Here is a 19667-nt window from a genome sequence, read left to right on the forward strand (position 1 = left end):
GCAATGTGTGATTAAGTGCCTTGCTCAAAGACACAACATGCCAAAGCCAAAGCTCGAACTAGTGACCTTCAGATCACTAGACGAACGCCTTAGCCACTTGGCCACGCGCCAACAAATAAAATACTTCCAATAGCCTTAACACATGTACAGTTCCAACATTGTTTGTGGATAACCCTTGCTGCTGAGTCAGAAAACAACAAGGATAGTTTATTAATTTGTATTCATTTCAGTTTATCAATTGATTCTTAAGAAATGGGGATTACTGACAGGGCAGCAATTATTGTCATTCACACAAGAGGTTCTGCAGATGCCGTCAGTCCAGAGCAACACATACAACATGCTGGGGGAACTCAGCAGGTCAGGCAGCATCTATGGAAATTAATAAAGAATTGATATTTCAGGCTGAAGTCCTGTTGAAAGGTGTCAGCCCATATCGTCAACACTTTATTCCATTCCCCAGATGCTGCCTGACCTGTTGGGTTCCTCTGTCATTTTGTGTGTGTGTGTGTGGAACAGTGAACTAGTTAAGGTTTTGCAACAGTTTGCCTACCTCACGGTTACTGTCTCTGACACTAACCATTCATTAGAATCACAGAGCCATTCAGAAGTACAGCACAGAAACAGGCCCTTTGGCCTATCTACTACATGCCAAATCCACTTAAACTGTCCACTCCCAGCGACCTGCACCAGGACCATAGCCCTCCATATCCCTACTATCCAGGTACCTATGTAAACTTCTCTTAAATGTTGAAATTGAGCTTGCACGGACAACTTGTGCTAGCAGCTCATTCCACAATCTCATGACCTTTGAGTGAAGAGGTTCCCCTCATACTCCCTTAACTTCTCACCTTTTACCCTTAAGCCATGACCTCTAGGTGTAGTTCCACCCAACCTTAGTGGAAAAAGCCTACTTGCATTTACCTTGTCTATACCCCTCATAATTTTGTATACCTCATTCTGAATTTATTTAATTTGCTGAAGTCAAAACCTCCAGCTGCAGTAACAGAGTTGACACATCACCTTAGCATGAGTATAGTTATTTAAACAACTTGCTATCCAATTCACTTGAAATGAACAAAGAGTTAAATTCCAGTGAGACAGCTCAGGGATTACTTGATGCACAAGGACAGGATCACTAGATGATACAAAATTATATGAGTTAAATTTAGCATTAAATCTGTGAAAGGGAAAATTAAATATTCATAGAATAGGGCCAATTGACCTACTGTAATTTTTATAATTGATTTTAAAGTTCTCTTACTTTTTTAAAAAGACCTTAATGGTCTGGGATGGGGGTATATCACTGTCATTTTATAATACTGCTTGAGGTCTCAGGTCTTCTGCAGCTGTCTGAAATTTAAGCAATCTCCTTCAAAAGATTTTTGGTAGGTCAGCTTTCTTGAACTATCCTCCTATGCCGTGGAATTCAAAATTGTAAGGGACGTAGACTCAGTTGACACTTTTAAACACCAGCTCAAAACCTGTTTATCTAAACTTGCTTTTAGCTAGCATCTTCTGGTCTTTTATTTTCATTTTTATTTTTATTTATTTTATTTTCATGTTTTCACTTTATCCCATTTCAAAGCACTTTGAACTACATACAGTTATCTGTATGAAAAATGCCCATTGGTAAGTTATTATTAATTGGAATTACATAGAACAGTACAGCACATAACAGGCCCTTTGGACCACAGTGTTGTGCAGAATCAATTAAATTAGAAACATAGAAAATCTACAGCACAACACGGGCCCTTTGGCCCACAAATCTGTGCTGAACTTGTCCTTACCAAGTAATCAAATAACAAACAAAAATAATCCCTTCCGGCTACAATATGTCCACATCCTTGCATTTTCCTCACATTCCTGTGCCTATCTAAATGTTTCTATTTGGAAGTTGCTAATGTATCTGTAAAAGATCGGAATCAATGCCTCCTCCTCACTGACAATCAACACTGGCGCAGTACGAGAGTGTGGGCTGAGTCCACTGCTCTACTCTCTCTACACCATGAAGGTGTGGCTAGGCACAGCTCAAATGTCATCTGTAAATTTGCAAATGGCAGAAATTAAGATGGTGATGAGGAGATGTACAGGAGCGAGATAGATCAGCTAGTTGAGTGGTCTCACAGCATCAACCTTGCACTCAATGTCAGTAAGACCAAAGAATTGATTGAAAGGGAAGATGAGGGAACTTGCACTAGTCCTCATCAAGGGGTCAGTAATGGAAAGGTTGAACAGTTTCAGCATCTCTGAGGATCTATCCTGGGCCCAATATATTGATACAATTACAATGAAGGCATGACAGCGGCTATATTTTGTTAGGAGTTTGGTGAGAATTGGAATGTCACCAAAGATGTTCACCATTTTGTACAGTTGTACTCTGGAGAGCATTCTAACACAATCTAGTATGAAGGAGCCACTGCACAGGATTGAAATAAGCTGCAGAGCATTGTAAAATCAGCCAGCTCCATCACTGACACTGGCCTCACCAGCATTGAGGACACCTTCAAAAGAAGCTGCTTCAAAAAGGCAGCATCCATCATTAAAGATCCCCAACACTCAGTACATGCCCTATTTTCATTGCTATCATCAAGCAGGAGGTACACAAGCCTGAAGACATGTACTCAATAATTCAGGAACAGCTTCTTACCCTCTGCCATCAGATTTCTGAATGGACATTGAACTTATAAACACTACCTCAGTATTCTTTTCTCTTTTTCACACTACTTATTTAATTTAGTTTTTATATATACATTTTTTGTAATTGTAGTTTTATTATTATATATTGCAATGTATGGCTGACACAAACCAACTAATTTCATGACATACGGTATACAGGTGATATTCTAAATGGGAAGAAATTTTCAAATGGAAGAAGGACACTACTGTGGCTGACAAGTGAAGTCAGGGCCAAAGTAAAATCAAAAGAGAGGTCATACAAGGAAACCAGAGCTAGTGGGAAGATAGAGGATTGTGGAGCTTTTAAATACTTGCAGAAGGAAACTAAGAAGTTCATTCAGAAAGAAAAGATGAGTTATGACAGGAAGCTGATGACTAATATCAAAGAAGCTAGTAAAAGCTTTTTTTAACTATATGAAGGGTAAAAATGAGAGTCAAGGGTAAATATACAACCAATATAAAATGACGCTGGAGATACTGTAATGAGAGATGCAGAGATGGCAGAGGAACTGAATGTGTATTTTGCATCAGTCTTCACAGTGGAAGAAATCTGCAGTATACTGGACATTCAAGAGTGTCAGGGAAGTGAGGTTTGTGCAGTGAAATTTACGACTGAGAAGGTGCTCAGGAAGCTTAATGGTCTGAGGGTGGATAAATCTCCTGGACCTGATGGAATGCACCCTTGGGTTCAGAAGGAAGTAGCTGAAGAGATTGCAGAGGCATTAATGATGACCTTTCAAGAATCAATAGATTCTGGCATTGTACTGGATGACTTGAAAATTGCAAATGTTACTCTGCTATTTAAGAAGGGTGGGAGGCAGCAGAAAGGAAACCATAGACTTGCTAGCCTAACATCAGTGGTTGGGAAATTGTTGGAATCAACTGTTAGGGATGAGATTAAGGAGTACCTGAAGGTACATGACAAGATAGGTGAAAGCCAGCATGGTTTCCTGAAAGGAAAATCCTGCCTGACAAACCTACTGCAACTTCTGAGGAAATTACAAGCAGGGTAGACAAAGGAGATGCAATAGATTAGATTAGATTAGATTATGAGGACACACAGTCCTCATTTATTGTCATTTTTTAATGCATGGATTAAGAAATGATACAATGTTCCTCCGGTGTGATATCACAGAAACACAAGACAGACCGAGACTGAAAAACTGACAAAAAACACATAATTGTAACATATAGTTACAACAGTGCAAGCAATACCATAACTTGATGAAAAACAGGCCATGGGCACGGTAAAAAAAAAGTTCAAAGTCTCTCGAAAGTCCCATCATCTCACGCAGATGGGAGAAGGAAGAAAACTCACTTCCTGCCATGAGCTACCAGCGCCGCAAACTTGCCGATGCAGCATCCTGGAAGCACCCGACCACAGTCTGACTCTGAGTCGTCCGAAAACTTCGAGCCTCCGACCAGCCCTCCGACACCGAGCATCATCTCTGCCGAGCGCTTCGACCCCAGCCCCGGCCGCCAGCAACAGGAAAAGCCGAGGATTTGGGGCCTTCCCTCCGGAGATTCCCGATCGCACAGTAGCAGCGGCAGCGAACTGGGCATTTCAGAAGTTTCTCCAGATGTTCCTCTGTGCTTCTCACATCTGTCTCCATCAAATCAGAATTGTGTACGGCCCCCATTTAACAAATACAATATCATTTCATTGGAGAGGCCACGAGCACTGCGTCGCGCCGCGTTCTTCTCCTCCCGCCATTGATTACAATAGATGCAGTATACTTTGATTTTCAGAAGGCCTTTGACAAGGTGCCGCACGTGAGACTGCTTAGCAAGATAAAGGTTATCTTGCACAAGGACTCCCAAGTTCCTTTGCATCTCTACATTTTGAATTCTCTCCCCATCTAAATAATAGTCTGCCATTTATTTCTTCCACCAAAGTGCATGACCATACACTTTCCAACATTGTATTTCATTTGCCATTTCTTTGCCCATTCCCTTAAACTATATAAGTCTTCCTGCAGGCTCTCTGCTTCCTCATCACTACCCGCTCCTCCACCTATCTTTGTATCATCGGCAAACTTAGCCACAAATCCATTAATATCGTAGTCCAAATCATTGAGATACATCATAAAAAGCAATGGTCCCAACACCAACCCCTGTGGAACTCCATTGGTAACCGGCAGGCAGCCAGAATAGAATCCCTTTATTCACACTCTCTGTTTTCTGCCGACCAGCCAATGCTCCACCCATGTTAGTAACTTCCCTGCAATTCCATGGGCTCTTATCTTGCCAAGCAGCCTCATGTGCGGCACCTTGTCAAAGGCCTTCTGAAAGTCAAGTGCACCACGCCTATTGCATCTACTTTGTCTACCCTGCTTGTAATTTCCCCAGAGAATTGCAGTAGGTTTTGTCAGGCAGGATTTTCCTTTCATTAAACCATGCTGGCATTGGCCTATCTTGTCATGTGCCCCCAGGTACTCCAGAATCTCATCACCAACAATCGATTCCAACATCTTCCCACCCACTGATGTCTGGCTAACAGGTCTATAGTTTCCTCTCTGCTGACTCCCACCCTTCTTAAATAGCAGAGTAACATTTGCAATTTTCAAGTCATCCAGTACAATGCCAGAATCTATTGATTCTTGAAAGGTCATCATTAATGCCTCTGCAATCTTTCCAGCTGCTTCTTTCTGAACCCAAGGGTACATTCCATCAGGTCCAGGAGATTTATCCACCCTCAGACCATTAAGCTTCCTGAGCACCTTCTCGGTCGTAATTTTCACTGCACAAACGTCACTTCACTGACACTCTTGAATGTTTGGTATACTGCTGATGTCTTCCACTGTGAAGACTGATGCAAAATATGCATTCAGTTTCTCTGCCATTTCTGTGTCTCTCATTACAATATCTCCAGCATCTCCAGCATATTGGTCCTATATCTACCCTCAACTCTCTTCTTTATCCTTTATATACTTAAAAAAGCTTTTGGTATCTTCTTTGGTATTAGTCACCAACTTCCTCTCATAACTCATATTTTCCTTCTGAATGAACTTCTTAGTTTCCTTCTGCAAGTGTTTAAAAGCTCCGTAATCCTCTATCTTTCCACTAGCTCTGACTTCCTTGTATGCCCTCTCTTTTGGTTTTACTTTGGCTCTGACTTCACTTGTCAGCCACGGTGGTGTCTTTCATCCCTTTGAAAATTTCTTTTTATTTGGAATATATCTGTCTTGCACTTCCCTCATTTTTCACAGACACTCCAGCCATTGCTGCTGTGATGTCGTTCCTCCAAATGTCCCTTTCCAGTCAACGATGGCCAGTTCCCCTCTCATGCCATTGTAACTCATTTTATTCCACTGAAATACCGACATATTGGATTTTGTTTTTTCTCTCTCAAATTTCAATGTGAACGCATTCGTATTTTGATCACTGTTCCCAAGTGTTCCTTAACCCTAAGCTCTCTTATCACGTCCAGATCATTTCACAACACCCAACTGAGCACAGGCAATCCCCCAGTGGGAACAACAACAAGCTGTTCTAAAAAGCCATCCCTTAGACCTTCTACAAATTCTCTCTGTTGAGGTTAAGTGTTGACTTGGTTTTCCCAATTCACTTTCATGTTAAAATCCCCAACAATTATCATGTCATTGTCTTTCTGACATGCCTTTTCTATCTCATAGAAACATAGAAAACCTACAGCACAATACAGGCCCTTCCACCTACAAAGCTGTGCCGAATATGTCCTTACCTTGGAAATTACCTGGGGTTACCCATAGTCCTCTATTTTTTCTGAGCTCCATGTACCTGTACAGGAGTCTTTTAAAAGACCCTATCGTATCCACCTCCACCACCGTCACCGGCAGCCCATTCCACGCACTCACCACTCTCTGCATAAAAAAACTTACCCCTGACATCTCCTCTGTATCTACTTCCAAGAACCTTAAAACTGTGGCCTCTCGTGCGGGCCATTTCAGCCCCAGGAAAAAGCTTCTGATTATCCACACAATCAATGCCTCTCATCATCTTATACACCTCTATTGGGTCACCTCTCATCCTCCGTCACTCCAAGGATAAAAGGCCGAGTTCATTCAACATATTGTAATAAGGCATGCTCCCCAATCCAGGCAACATCCTTGTAAATCTCCTCTGCACCCTTTCTATGGTTTCCAAATCCTTCCTATAGTGAGTACTGAGCACAGTACTCCAAGTGGGGACTGACCAGGGACAAATATAGCTGCAACATTACCTCTTGGCTCTGAAACTCAATCCCATGATTGATGAAGGCCAATTCACTGTATGCTTTCTTAACCACAGAGTCAACCTGCACAGCATCTTTGAGACCCAGACCCCAAGTTCCCTCTGATCCTCGACACTGCCAAGAGTCTTACCATTAATACTATATTCTGCCATCATATTTGACCTACCAAAATGAACCATCTCACACTTATCTGAGTTCAACTCCATTTGCCACCTCTCAGCCCAGTTTTGCATCCTATCGATGTCCCACTGCAACCTCTGATAGCCCTCCACCCTATCCACAACACCCCCAGCCATTGTGTCATCAGCAAATTTACTAACCCATCCCTCCACTTCCTCATCCAGGTCATTTATAAAAATCACGAAGAGTAGGGGTTTCAGAACAGATCCCTGGGGCACACCACTGGTCACCGGCCTCCATGCAGAATATGACTGTCTACAACCATTCTTTGCCTTCTGTGGGCAAGCCAATTCTGGATCCACAAAGCAATGTCCCCTTGGATCCCATGCCTCCTTACTTTGTCAATAAGCCTTGCATGGGATACCTTGTCAAATGCCTTGCTGAAATCCATATACACGTCATCTACGGCTCTACCTTCATCAATGTGTTTAGTCACATCCTCAAAAAATTCAATCAGGCCCGTAAGGCACGACCTGCCTTTCACAAAGTCATGTTGACTATTCCTAATCATATTATGCCTCTCCAAATGTCCATAAATCCTGCCTCTCAGGATATTTCCCATCAATTTACCAACCACTGAAGTAAGACTCAATGGTCTATAATTTTCTGGGCTATCTCTACTGCCTTTCTTGAATAATGGAACAACATCCGCAACCCTCCAATCCTCCAGAACCTCTCCGGTCCCCATCGACGATGCAAAGATCATCACCAGAGGCTCAGTAATCTCCTCCCTCACCTCTCACAGTAGCCTGGGATACATCCTGTCTGGTCCAGGTGACTTATCCTACTTGATGCTTTCCAAAGACTCCAGCACATCCTCTTTCTTAATATCTACATGCTCAAGCTTTTCAGTCCACTGTAAGTCATATCTAAAATCACCAAGATCCTTTTCCGTAGGGAATACTGAAGCAAAGTACTCATTAAGTACCTCTGCTATCTCCTCTGGTTCCATACACACTTTTCCACTGTTACACTTGATAGGTCCTATTCTTTCACGTCTTATCCTCTTGCTCTTCACATTCTTGTAGAATACCTTGGGGTTTTCCCTAATCCTGTCCGCCAAGGCCTTCTCATGGCCCCTTCTGGCTCTCCTAATTTCTTTCGTAATCGCCTTCCTGCGAGCCTTATAATCTTCCAGGTCCCTATCATTACCTAGTTTTTGAACCTTTCGTAAGCTCTTTTCTTCTTGACGAGATTTACAACAGCCTTTGAACACTACAGTTCCTGTACCCTACTATCTTTTCCCTGCCTCATTGGAGTGTACCTATGCAAAACTCCATGCAAATAACCCCTGAATATTTGCCACATTTCTTCCGTACATTTTTCTGAGAACATCTGTTCCCAATTTATGCTTCCATTTTCCTGCCTGATAGCCTCATATTTCCCCTTGCTCTAATTAAACACTTTCCTAACTTGTCTGTTCCTGCCCCTCTCCCATGCTATGGTAAAGGAGACAGAATTGAGATCACTATCTCCAAAATGCTCTCCCACTGAGACATCTGACACCTTCATTTCCCAACAGCAGTTCAAGTACAGCCTCTCCTCTTGTAGGCTTCTCTACATATTGTGTCAGGAAACCTTCTTGAACACACCTAACAAACTCCACCCTATCTAAACCCCTCACTCTAGGGACATGCCAATTGATATTTGGGAAATCTTCCAGCACAACAACACTGTTATTATTATCTCCTGCTGTAATTTGTAATCCACATATAGGCTGCTGTTTGCAAGCCTGTATACAACTACCATTAGGGTCCTTTTACCCTTGCCATTTCTTAGCTCAGCCCATAGAGATACTACACCTTCCAATCCTATGTAATTTCTTTCCAATGAATTAATATTATTTCTTATACACAGAGCTACACCACCTCCTCTGCCTACTAACTGATCTTTCCGATACACCGTATATCCTTGGACATTCAGCTCCCAATTCAGCCATCCTTTAGCCAGGTTTCAATATCATATTTGCCAATCTGTAGCTGAATTTCAAGATTGTCCATTTTATTCCTTATGCTACGTGCATTCAAATACAACACTCTCAGTCCAGTATTTGTTGCTTTCTGTTTTAACTGAACCACGCCTCTATTGCCCTGTAACTCATGCCACTGGCTTTGATTAAGCCTCATCTCCTGCCTGTTCTTTCTATAATCTCTGTTGAACACTACCTTTGAATTATTTCTGTTTTCCCCTTCCTCAGCCCTGCCACTCTGGTTCCCAACCCTCTGCCAAATTAGTTTAAACCCTCCCTAACAGCTCTTTTAAATGTCCTCACTAGGACATTTGGGTTCGCGTAGAAACTGCCCTTTTTGTACAGGTCGTACCTCCCCCAGAACAAGGTGATGCAGGATGCAAGTGACACCCTTAATTGCATGGTTCGGTGTACATGTGACAAACAAAGTTAATCTTTAATCCTTTGGAGGTGATGGGCAGGTGAGGTCAGGTGGGAGGAAGACAGAGGGCGGAAATGAAAGGTAGAACCAAATAAAGGAGGGGTGATGGGCAGATGAACCACATAAGAGAGATATTGGTTCCTGGCCTGAATCTCCACCTGATCTGTAACTCTCAGTAACTCTCTCTGCAGATTTGACTTCAGGAGCTTCCGTTGGGTACAGACGATGATCTTTGCGATTCGGGAAATAAACAAAGACAGCACTCTCCTTCCGCACATGAGGCTGGGCTATCGGATATATGACACTTGCGCCACACACACCCAGTCTCTTCGAGCAGCCCTGGCATCAACGAGTGGAAGAATGGACGTGGTGTCCCGCCAGGACTGTGAAGGATCTGCCTTCATTCCTGTGATAGTCGGTGACTCGGGTTCAACACAGTCCATGATCATACAACGCACTCTGGGTCCCTTCAGAGTTCCAATGGTAGGTTGTGCTCAAGTGAGGTTGAGAGGTGTAAGTATTGAATGATGTGGGATTTTTCATTATTCCATGCACAAAAGGTGTTCATTTATCTCAAGTTCAAATTTATTATCATTCAACCATGCACATGTACATAGTGCAAAATGAAACATTGTTCTGCTGGGGCCAGGGTGCAAAGCATGGTGTATATATAGTCACACACAGCACCTATCATTATGATCTAGCACATAGAATCACTAAATAATATTAGCACGTGTCCCTGTGTGACATGGCCTGAAGATTGACAGGTTGACTTCAAGTGTGAGGTGCATGTTTACATAAGACAGTATAATGTTACTGACACTATTATAATAAAATAAAGTCACATAACTATGTGAAACAACAGCAATAAAAAAAATGAGAAGTGAGCAGTGCAGTGTGAGAGTGTGTCTGTGAGTTGCAGACTGCGGGCGGAGGGGGGTTGGTGTCAGGGCATTCAGACAAGGTGTACAGGGTGGCAGCAGGCTGCCAGGAAGTCTTGTCAGCCTGGGGGTGGGGTTAGAGCTGTTACCCAGCCTGACAGTTCTAGTTAATATGCTATGATACCTTTTGCCTGAGGTCCAAGGGTTTGTGGGAAGGATGGGACGGGTTTTTCGTAATGCTGGAGGCACTGCACTTGTCATGCTTCTAATATACGTCCTGAATGGTGGGATGAAGGAAGAGAAACCCTAATGGCATTTTCCACAGTCTTCACCATCTGTTGCAGTGTCTTGTGATCTCAAGATCATGTGTGGAATCTTTGTCACATGGTTAAGGGTGCTGGATAAGCAACTTCCCTAAAGGAGATACATAAATTCAAGATGGCCATTGTGATGCCTTTCCCAATGTTTCTCTAACGACAGGTGTAGAAGCCACAAACGGTCTGCTGGATGAACTCAGTTAGTTGAGCAGCATATATGGTGGTGGGGGAAGGGGGGTAGAGAAGGAACTATTTCTGATTGAAAGCCTGAATGAAGATCGAGAGTGGAGATGGGACATTGCCAATATAATGTGGAAAGAGGAGTGGTGAGACAGGAGCCCAAGGTAATTCTCCCCATGCCTGCCATAGATGTTGCTTGACACACTGAGTAATCGAGTCATAGAGTGTGCAAATTTGCCCTACTGCCCAAATTAGACACAGAATGCAGGGGAACTCAGCAGGTCAGGCAGTGCTTTGAGCTATGGAGGTTCTTGGCATGAAACATTTATTTCTCTCCATAGTTGCTGCCTGACCTGTCAATTTCCTCCTCTATTGTAGTGTGGGTTCCTCAAGATTTACAGCATCTGTAGAATCCATTGTGTCTCTGAGAAAATATATATGTTGTTTGACATTATATGTGGTTAATGGGGAGAACTGATTGAAGGATATAAAACTATGAAAGAGTTTCAAGGTGAAGTGGAATAAACTGTTACAGGGCTACTTCCATCCCATTTCCGGACCTGCACTGCATACATTCACCAGAAACAGAATGAGGGTTAATATCACTGACAGGAGTCGCAAAAGTTGTTGTTTTGCAGCAGCAGTACAGTGCAATACATAAAAAAATATAAGTTACAATAAAAATACTGGACTGTGCTTATGGGCACTTAAGACTTCGTACGTTACTGTAGTAATTTTATGTATTGTGCTATACTGCTGCAACAAAAAAAAATTCATGAAATATATGGGTGATGATAAACCTGATTCTGATAAGAGTCACCATTGTGAATTGAAAGTTGGAAGGGGGCAGGGAGAGGGGATCATGGTTGGAAAAGTGGGAAGGGAGAGGGGAGGGTGGAGGAAGCACCAGAGAGCCGTTCTGTAATGATCAATAAACTGATTGTTTGGAATCTGATGACCTTGCCTGATATCTCAGGGCTGGGTGTGCCGATGTCTTAACTCTTGTACTCAATAGCTGAAGGAACAAAGGTAGTAGATTTATTAAGGTTAATCAGAAGGAAATTGGGGGAAAAAAAGCAACTAAAAAGGTGCAAGCTACAGAGCTACAAGATAAAAGTTGCAATGTGGGTCTCATTGCACAGTTCTTTCAAAAGTGCACTTGAGTGAATTCATACCATTGCAGAATCTGAATAAGGTTCATCATCACCAACATCAGAATCAGAATCAGGCTTATTATCACCGGCAAGTGATGAGAAATCTGTTAACTTAGCAGCAGCAGTTGAATGAAATACATAATCTAGCAGAGAGAGAAAATAATAATATTAATAATAAATAAAATAAAACCTAATAATAAATAAACAAGTAAATCAATTACATATATTGAATAGATTTTTTAAAATGCGCAAAAGCAGAAGTACTGTATATTAAAAAATATGAGGTAGTGTCCAGAGCTTCAATGTCCATTTGGGAATTGGATGACAGAGGGCAAGAAGCTGTTCCTGAATCGCTGAGTGTGTGCCTTCAGGCTTCTGTACCTCCTACCTGATGGTAATAATGAGAAACGGGCATGCTCTGGATGCTAGAAGTCCTTAATAATGGTTGCTGCCTTTCTGAGACACTGCTCCCTAAAGATGTCCTGGGTACTTTGTGTGCTAGTGTCCAAGATAGAGCTGACTAGATTTACAACCTTCTGCAGCTTCTTTCGGTCCTGTGCAGTAGCCCCTCCATACCAGACAGTGATGCAGCCTGTCAGAATGCTCTCCACGGTATAACTATAGAAAAAATTTGTTGTTTTGTGGCAACAGGTTAGTACAAGGTACTTAGTTATTCACAGTTCTTATTACATCATGCTGGAAGAACTCAGCAGGTCAGGCAGCATTGGTGGAAACGATGAGTCGACGTTTCAGGCCGGAACCCTTCGTCAGGACTGTAGAGGGAAGGGGCAGAGGCCCTATAAGGAAGGTGGGGGGAGGGTGGGAAGGAGAAGGCTGGTAGGGTCCAGGTGAAAAACCAGTAAGGGGAAAGATAAAGTGGTGGGGGAGGGGAAGCAGGGAGAGGATAGGCAGGAAAGGTGAAGAAGGAATAGCGGAAAACACAATGGGTAGTAGAAGGAGGCAGAACCATGAGGGAGGTGATAGGCAGCTGGGGGAGGGGGCAGAGTGAAATAGGGACAGAGGAAGGGAGGGGGAGGGGGAGGGAAAAGGTAATTCCCTCCCCCTCCCTTCCTCTATCCCTATCTCACTCTGCCCCCTCCCCCAGCAGCCTATCACCTCCCTCATGGTTCTGCCACCTCCTACTACCCATTGTGTTTTCTCCTATTCCTTCTCCACCTTTCCTGCCTATCACCTCCCTGCCTCCCCTCCCCCACCCCTTTATCTTTCCCCTTACTGGTTTTTCACCTGGAACCTACCAGCCTTCTCCTTCCCACCCTCCCCCCACCTTTATAGGGCCTCTGCCCCTTCCCTCTTCAGTCCTGACGAAGGGTTCCGGCCCGAAAGATCCACCGATCTTTTCCACGGATGCTGGCTGACCTGCTGAGTTCCTCCAGCGTGTTGTGAGTGTTGCTTTGATCCCAGCATCTGCAGATTATTTTGTGCTATTATTACATATTACCTTGTATTGCTGCCACAGAAACAACAAATTTCACAATATATGCCTGTGAATTTAAACCTAATTCTTATTCTGAAGCACTGTTCATGGGTTCATGGACTGTTCAACAATATTAAATTGCAGGTGGGGAACATTGCCACAGATCTTTCTGGAGGCCAAGTTATTGGGTATATTTTAAGTGGATGTTGATAAGGTTCTTGATTGGTCAGGCTGTCACAGTTTATGGAGAGAAGGCAGAAGAATGGGATTGAGAGGGACAATAAATCAGCCATGATGGAATGGTGGAGCAGACTCGATGACACAAATACCTGCTTCTGCTCCAATGTCTGAAGGTCTCATATGTCGAAGCTGTTCATTTGGTAAGCTTTGCATGACTTTTTCTTTCTCTCCAGGTCAGCTACTTTGCATCCTGTGCATGCCTGAGTCACAGGAATAAATTCCCGGCCTTTTTCCGAACCATGCCAAGCGATGCCTATCAGGCCCAAGGTGTGGCCCGGCTGGTGCACCGGTTTGGCTGGACATGGGTGGGTTCGGTGGCCGGTGACGATGACTACGGCCGCAATGGCATTCAAGCGTTCAGTGATGAAGTCAGAAAGCTGGGGGTGTGCATCGCCTTTGCTGAGATAATTCCAAAAATGTACACCAGGCAAAAGATCCTTCAAATTGCAGAGACGATTAAAGCATCGACTGCCAGGGTCATCGTCATGTTTGCCATTGAGGGAGACACGTATCCTTTAATCCAAGAAATCGTGAGACAAAATATCACTGGAAAACAATGGATAGCGAGCGAGGCCTGGGTCACCTCTGCATTGATAGCAGCCAGAGAGAATCTCGCCTCTCTGTCCGGGACAATAGGGTTCGCAATTCGCAGAGCTGAGATTCCGGGTCTGAAGAATTTCCTGCTTGAAGCCCATCCATTCAAAACTCCAAACAATCTCTTCGTGAACGAATTGTGGGAGACAATATTTAAGTGTTCTCTAAATGTATCCAGTAGCATCGCAGGAAAGAACATTTGGAGTTCCACTCAGAACCAATGCACTGGGTCAGAGGACTTAAACAGCATGTACAATATATATTCAGATGTGTCCCAGCTGAGGGTTTCTTACAATGTCTACAAGGCCGTATATGCAATAGCTCATGCCCTTCACAACTTAAATGCTTGCAAAACTGGTATTGAACCAAATAATACCTGTGCAAATATCTTCAACTTCAAACCATGGCAGGTAAGTGCTTGAAGATTTTGGGTAATGTTGACAATATCTTAGTTGGAGATATGTCTGTGTAGTTCTGTAAATGATGGGCACTCAACATCGTCTTGTATTCTAGTTGTCTGATTAGCCCACTCCTCTGTTGCTCGCTTGGTGGGTGCTGCTTATTTGCTGATAAGATTAGTTTTATTTGTCACATGTAGATCAAAACATCGAAGCATATGTGAAATGCATCATTTTCCATCGCAACCAACACAACCCGAGGATGTGCTGGTTGGATCCAGCAAGTGTCGCCGTTTTTCCGGTGCCCACAAGTTACTGACCCTCTCCCATATGTTTCTGGATTGTGGGAGGAAACAGGAGCACCCAGAGGAAATCCACGTGGTCACAGGGAGAACCTACAAACTCCTTACAGACAGCAGTGGGAATGGAACCCATGTCACTGACACTGTAATGGTGTTATCCAAACACCTATACGGCCATACTGCCCCCAATTGATGCCAAGTTCCAATTCACTTGTGTTGGCCAAGTTAATCTCACTTGTGAAGGCAAGGGTCAGTTCTGGCTGCATTATGGAACAACCTTCTTTTCATTACTACATCAGGGTGGAGGCACAGGAGCCTGAAGACACACACTCACCATTTTAGGAACAGTTTGCTCTCCTCAATGGTCAATGAACTGCTTCACTCTTTGTGCTTTCATTTTGCACTACTTACTTAAAGGCAGGAGAATGAGCTTGAGAGGGATAATAAATTAGCCATGATGGAATAGTCTCAGTGGGCTGAATAGCCTAATGCAGCTCCTATGCCTTATGGTTTAATAATCAAGAAAAGTTTACTGGTGTTGCATGAGGGATTAACTACAGTTGCAGAGGAATAAAAACCAGAGCGGATAGTGGAGTGGTTGTGAGAAGAGATGTTCTTTAGATTAATTACAATTACAACTGAAAGATTAAACATGTTCTGAGTTGTGTATGTTTCTGCGCAATGAGTACTGTAGGAAAAGCAAATGATCTTAGAGCATGGATCCAGGCATGGAATTATGACATGAATGAGACTTGGTTGCAGGAGGGGCAGGACGGGCACCTTATTATTTCAAGGTTTCGTTGTTTTAGATGTGAGACAGTAGGAGTGATGAATGGGAGAGGGGTAGCATTACCAGCCAAGGAAAATGTCATGTCAGACCGGACAGCTTGCCTGGAAAAGATGTATGGGTGGAAACAAGGAATACAAAAGGGATGATTACAGATGGAATTATATTATGGACCACCTAACTGTCAATGGGATTCAGAGGAGCAAATTTGGAGAGAGATTGCAGACTGTTGCAAGAAACATAAGTTTGTGAAAGTAACCATTTCAATTCCTATCTCCATTCCTGTTTTGACATGTCAGTTCATGGCCTGCTCTTCTGCCATGATGTGATCACTCTCAGGGCGGAGGAGCAAGGCCTCATCCTACGTGGATACCATCTGACCTGATGGCATGAACATCAACTTTGACAACTTCTGGTAACTTATTTTCCCACCCTTCCCGTACTACTTATTCAATTCCCCACTCTGTTCTCTTACTCTTCTCTTCACCCGCCTACCACCTCCCCCTGGTGAGTCTCCTCTCCAATCAGATTTCTTTTTCCACCTATCACCCCCCAGCTTCTTACTTCTTTCCCCCTCCCCCCACCAATCCAGCTTTACCTATCACCTTCTACCGTGTTCTCCTTCTCCTCCACCACCTTTTTAATTCTGCATCTACCCCTCCCTTTCCAGTCCTTATGAAGGGACTCTGCCCAAGATGTTGACTGTTCATTCATTTCCATAGATGCTGCCTGACCTGCTGAGTGTCTCTGGCATTTTGTCTGTGCAGCTCTAGATTTCCCACATCTGCAGAATCTCTTGTGTGTATAGGTTGTGGTAGGAGGTGATTTTAAATGTGTACATATTGACTAGTACTCGAATACTGTAAAAGGGCTGAGTGAGGTAGTTAGTCAAACGTGTTCAGAAAAGTTTTGCTGATCAGTATATAGCGGCTGTAACTGGCGAAAGTGCAATGTTAGTCTCCTATTAAGGAATGAGACTAGGCAGGTGACAGACGTTTGTGCAGGGGTTCACTTTGCCTCTTGTGATCAAAATGCTATTAGTTTCAAGATAATTATGGAGAGATTTTGGACTGGTCCTCTTGTTCAGATCCTAAATTGGAGAAAGGCCAATTTTGATAGTATCAGAAAAGAATTAGGACAGATTCATTTCTGGCAAAGGTGTATTTGGCAAGTGGGAAGTCTCCAAAGGTGAAATTTTGAGAGTACAGAGTTTGTATGTTTTTATCAGAATAAAAGACATTGATAACAGGTTTAGGAAACCTTGGATGTTATCCACATGGACTTTAGCCAAGATATTTGACAAGGTGGTTGCATGGGAGGTTGGTCAAAAAGATTTAGTAACTTGGTATTTAATTTGAGGCTGTAAATTGGATTAGATATAGGCTTCTCGGAAGAAGTCAGATAATGGTTGCAGAAGGTTGCATCAATGACACATGGGGTCCTGCTGGGATCAGTGCTGGGTCTGCTGTTTTTCATCTATATCAACGATCAGGACAATAATGTAGTAAACTGGATCAGCAAATTTGCAGATGTCACCAAGATTGGAGGTGCAGTGGACAGTGAGGATGACTATCAAAGCTTGCAGTGGAATCCGCACCCACTGGGAAAATGGGCTGAAATATGACAAATAGAATTTAATGCAGACAAGTGTGTCTGAGGGGAGGACAAACCCGGGTTGGAATTAAACGGTAAGAGTTAGGCTGCTGAGGTGTGCAGTAGAACAGAGGGATCTGGGAATGCAGATCTATAATCTCTACTCCTTGTGTCACAGGTAAATAGAGTGATAAAGAAAGCTTTTAGCACATTGGCCTTCATAAATCAAAGTATTTAGTACAGGAGTTATGATGTATTGTTGAAATTGTATAAGACAGTGGCAAGGTCTAATGTGGGTTATAGTGTGCAGTTTTAGTTACCTACCTACCTGAAAGATGTCAATAAGATTGAGAGTGCAGAGAAAATTTACAAGGATGTTGACAGGACATTAAGTCTTGAGTTATAAAGCAAATTTGAATAAGTTTGGACCTTTATTCCCTCAAGTGTAGAGGAATGAGGGAAGATTTGATATAGCTATACAAATTTATGAGGGGTATAGATAGGGGAACGAAAGCAGTCTTTTTCCACTGTGGTTGGGTAAGACTAGTATTGAAGATCATGTTAAAGGTGAAAGGTGAATTGTTTAAGGTGAACATGAGGGGGATCTTCTTTACTCAGATGGTGGTAAGAGTGTGGAATGAGCTGCCAGAGAAAATGGTGGATGCAGGTTTGATTTCAACACTTAAGAAAAATTTGGATAGATACATGGATGGAAGGCATATGGAACTATGGTCTGAGTGCAGGTCAATGGGACTAGGCTGATTAATAGTTTGGAACAGACTAGATGAACTACAGGGCTTGTATCTGTGCTGTAGTGTGAAGACACCGTGACTATAAACCTGATTCTGATTCTGAGAAGTACTCAACAGGTGTTTTAGTATTACAGGCAGAGAAAGGGAGAGAGGGTGGTGGCTGATAACATTTGAATATGGCCCTGTTTTGTGTTGGCCCATTTGGCTAACTCAGCCTCACTGAACCTGAAGGATATTATGGGATAGATTTTCAAATTCATTCCTTGGCTGTTAAATAATGATATCTCTGATTGAACCTACTTAATCAGGTATATTCCACAAAGGTATGTTACATGATATTCAATAAAGAAATAATTTCAGACTCAGATTCATCATCACTGACTTGCTTTGTGGCTGCAGTACGGTGCAAATATACAAAATTACCATAAGTTACTAAAAAAAAGTTCCAAATAAATGGATAAACATGAGAGATTCAGTTGATGTTGGAAATCCAGAGCAACACACACAAAATGTTGGAGGAACTCAACAGTTCAGGCAGCATCTATGGAAATGAATAAGATGTTGATGTTTTGAGCTGAGAAAAGGAGTAACTCCACCATGGACACTGCCTGGTGTGCTGAGTTCCTCCAGCATTTTGTATGTGGTGCATAAAGAAGCAGAGTGCTCCAAGGTAGTGTAGTGGTTAATGCGATGCTCTGATAGCTTGAAGTGTTCCGTTGTTTGGTGTTCAATTCCAGCGCTTGTATATTCTCCCTGTGAAGAGCCAGGGTTTCCTCCCACAATCCAATGACGTAACGATTTGTAGGTTAATTGGTCATTGCAATTTTTCCTCTGATTCAGCTGGTGTTAAATACGTGGGTCGTTGGGTGGTGCGACTCGTTGGACCTGCTCCGTGCTGAATCTATAAATAAAATAAATAACAAGGTAGTGTTCATGGACTTTTCAGAAATCTGATGGTGGAGGGAAAGAAGCTGTTCCTAAATCACTGAGTCTTTTGGCTCCAGTACTTCATTCCAGATGGTAGAAGTGACAAGAGAACATGTTTTCAATGCTGAGAATCCTTTGTGATGGATGCTTCCTTCTTGAGGCACTGCTTCTTAAAGATGTCCTCAAAGGTGGGGGTGGTTGTGCCTTTGATTGAACTGGCTACAAGCCTCTGCAGACTCTTACGATCCTTTGCTTTGGACCCTCCATACCAGACTGTGGTGCCACCAGTCTGGATGCTCTCCATCATGCATCTACTGAAATCTTTGAGTCTTTGTTGACATACCAAATCTCAAACTCCAAACAAACTAAAGAAATTTGTGTGCCTTCTTCATGATTGCAGTAATTGGGCCCAGATAGACTCTCCAGATATTGACCCTCCCCGGGACCATTAGGAGTTACCAGTGCCTGGGAGTGCTTGATCACATATATGGTTTGAAGGAGTACAGAGAAAATTTACAAGGATTTTGCTGGGTCTTGAGGACCCGAGTTACAGGGAAAGCTAGAACAGGTTGGGACTTTATTCCCTGGAGTGTAGGGGAATGAGAAGAGATTTGATGGAGGTATATAAAATTAAGACTGGTATAGATA

At 42.9% G+C, this 19667-nt stretch overlaps 1 protein-coding gene across 1 annotated transcript in view; it reads left to right on the forward strand.

The window, feature by feature from the left end:
- The first annotated feature begins 3230 nt into the window (after window positions 1–3230).
- LOC134345067 (extracellular calcium-sensing receptor-like) overlaps window positions 3231–19667 on the forward strand; it is a 29888-nt gene continuing 13451 nt past the window's right edge. The window contains exons 1-3 of the mRNA XM_063045200.1: window positions 3231–3250; window positions 9666–9942; window positions 13840–14670. Coding sequence (XP_062901270.1) covers window positions 9685–9942; window positions 13840–14670 — 1089 coding nt within the window. The 5' untranslated portion in view covers window positions 3231–3250; window positions 9666–9684. The remainder of the gene's footprint in view (window positions 3251–9665; window positions 9943–13839; window positions 14671–19667) is intronic.

This window comes from Mobula hypostoma, chromosome 4, assembly GCF_963921235.1.
Source record: "Mobula hypostoma chromosome 4, sMobHyp1.1, whole genome shotgun sequence".
Classification (NCBI taxonomy): Eukaryota; Metazoa; Chordata; class Chondrichthyes; order Myliobatiformes; family Myliobatidae; genus Mobula; species Mobula hypostoma.